The sequence below is a fragment of the Cystoisospora suis genome (assembly GCF_002600585.1).
Source record: "Cystoisospora suis strain Wien I chromosome Unknown contig_5778, whole genome shotgun sequence".
Taxonomy (NCBI): domain Eukaryota; phylum Apicomplexa; class Conoidasida; order Eucoccidiorida; family Sarcocystidae; genus Cystoisospora; species Cystoisospora suis.
In genome coordinates this window covers 3,489-4,668 of record NW_027158568.1, presented here as the reverse complement: position 1 = coordinate 4,668, position 1,180 = coordinate 3,489, and the positions used below count along the sequence as shown (strand labels likewise).

Genomic DNA, 1,180 nt, shown 5'->3' with positions numbered 1-1,180 from the left:
AGAAAGAGAAAGAGGGAAAGAAAAGTCATGGAGATAGATAGATAGATAGATTAAATATAGACAGCTAGATTGTATGTGACGGTAAGAAGATACTCTAGGTATATACATATGCGCATATGCTGAAATCTATATAGAGTCGTTGTGTCATTTGTCCCTTCTGTAGTAGAGAGAGATGAAGAGAGGTACCATACCTAACATCTTCCCTCCCCCCTTATTGATTCTCCTTGGTTTCTCTTGCTGCCCAGCAAGACACTCTTTACACGTTTTCTTATGGAGAGAAAGAAGAAGACTGTCTCAAGAGACAACTGAATTGCCAGCATATGAACGGAGATTCTCTTAGAACGTTGGTCGTATGTACGTCAAGTTGTTTATCGCTGTCTCTGGTATTCTTGAGAGTCCCTCACTTCGGTCTCCTTCCTTAGTTAAACTCCCCATTACGTGAGCTTCGAGGCCGCATCATATCTAGACACCTCATTGCATGCGTACGATGTATAGACATGTTTATGTATAGACATTCTTTTCACAAATAACTTTCTTCTGGAAGTATCTCAGCCACTTCATCTCTGGGGAAATGAGAGGTCCATTCAGAAAGAAAGAAAGAAAGAACGAAAGACGGGTGATAGCCTCCTTTCTTGTCTCTATGCATGTCGTTGTGTTTTCGCCTATTGCTGTTCTTTTGTCTCTCCATTTGACTTACTTCTTCTTGCGATGCGTTTTACTTCTTTTTCTTGTAGGTGCATGTGCATGCATTGAATCCGAAGTCTCTGACAATGGGCCAGCTGTACGGACAGTTCAATGAGCTCACGCATGAATGGACAGATGGGGTGGCGGCTGTGCTTCTAAGACAAGCCGTCCGCGACACCTCCCCCGATAAGCAGTGGATCATGTTTGACGGGCCTGTCGATGCTATATGGATAGAAAGTATGAATTCCGTTCTCGATGACAACAAGAAGCTCTGCCTAAACTCAGGCGAAATTATCTCCCTCACGAACAGGATCACCATGATGTTCGAGGTACGCTCATCTTACATAGATAGATTAAAGATAGATTAAAGATAGATAGATAGATAGATTAAAGATAGATTAAAGATAGATAGATAGATAGATAAAAGATAGATAGATAGATTAAAGATAGATAGATAGATAGATTAAAGATAGATAGATCAAAGATAGATACATAG

At 40.6% G+C, this 1,180-nt stretch overlaps 1 protein-coding gene across 1 annotated transcript in view; it reads left to right on the top strand.

The window, feature by feature from the left end:
- Positions 1-320: 320 nt before the first annotated feature.
- The window catches only part of CSUI_009568 (dynein heavy chain related), a gene marked incomplete at both ends in the record, with an annotated part of 3,622 nt that continues 2,762 nt past the window's right edge, over positions 321-1,180 (top strand). Inside the window, 2 exons of the mRNA XM_068069682.1 lie at positions 321-350; positions 735-1,013. Coding sequence (XP_067918342.1) covers positions 321-350; positions 735-1,013 — 309 coding nt within the window. The remainder of the gene's footprint in view (positions 351-734; positions 1,014-1,180) is intronic.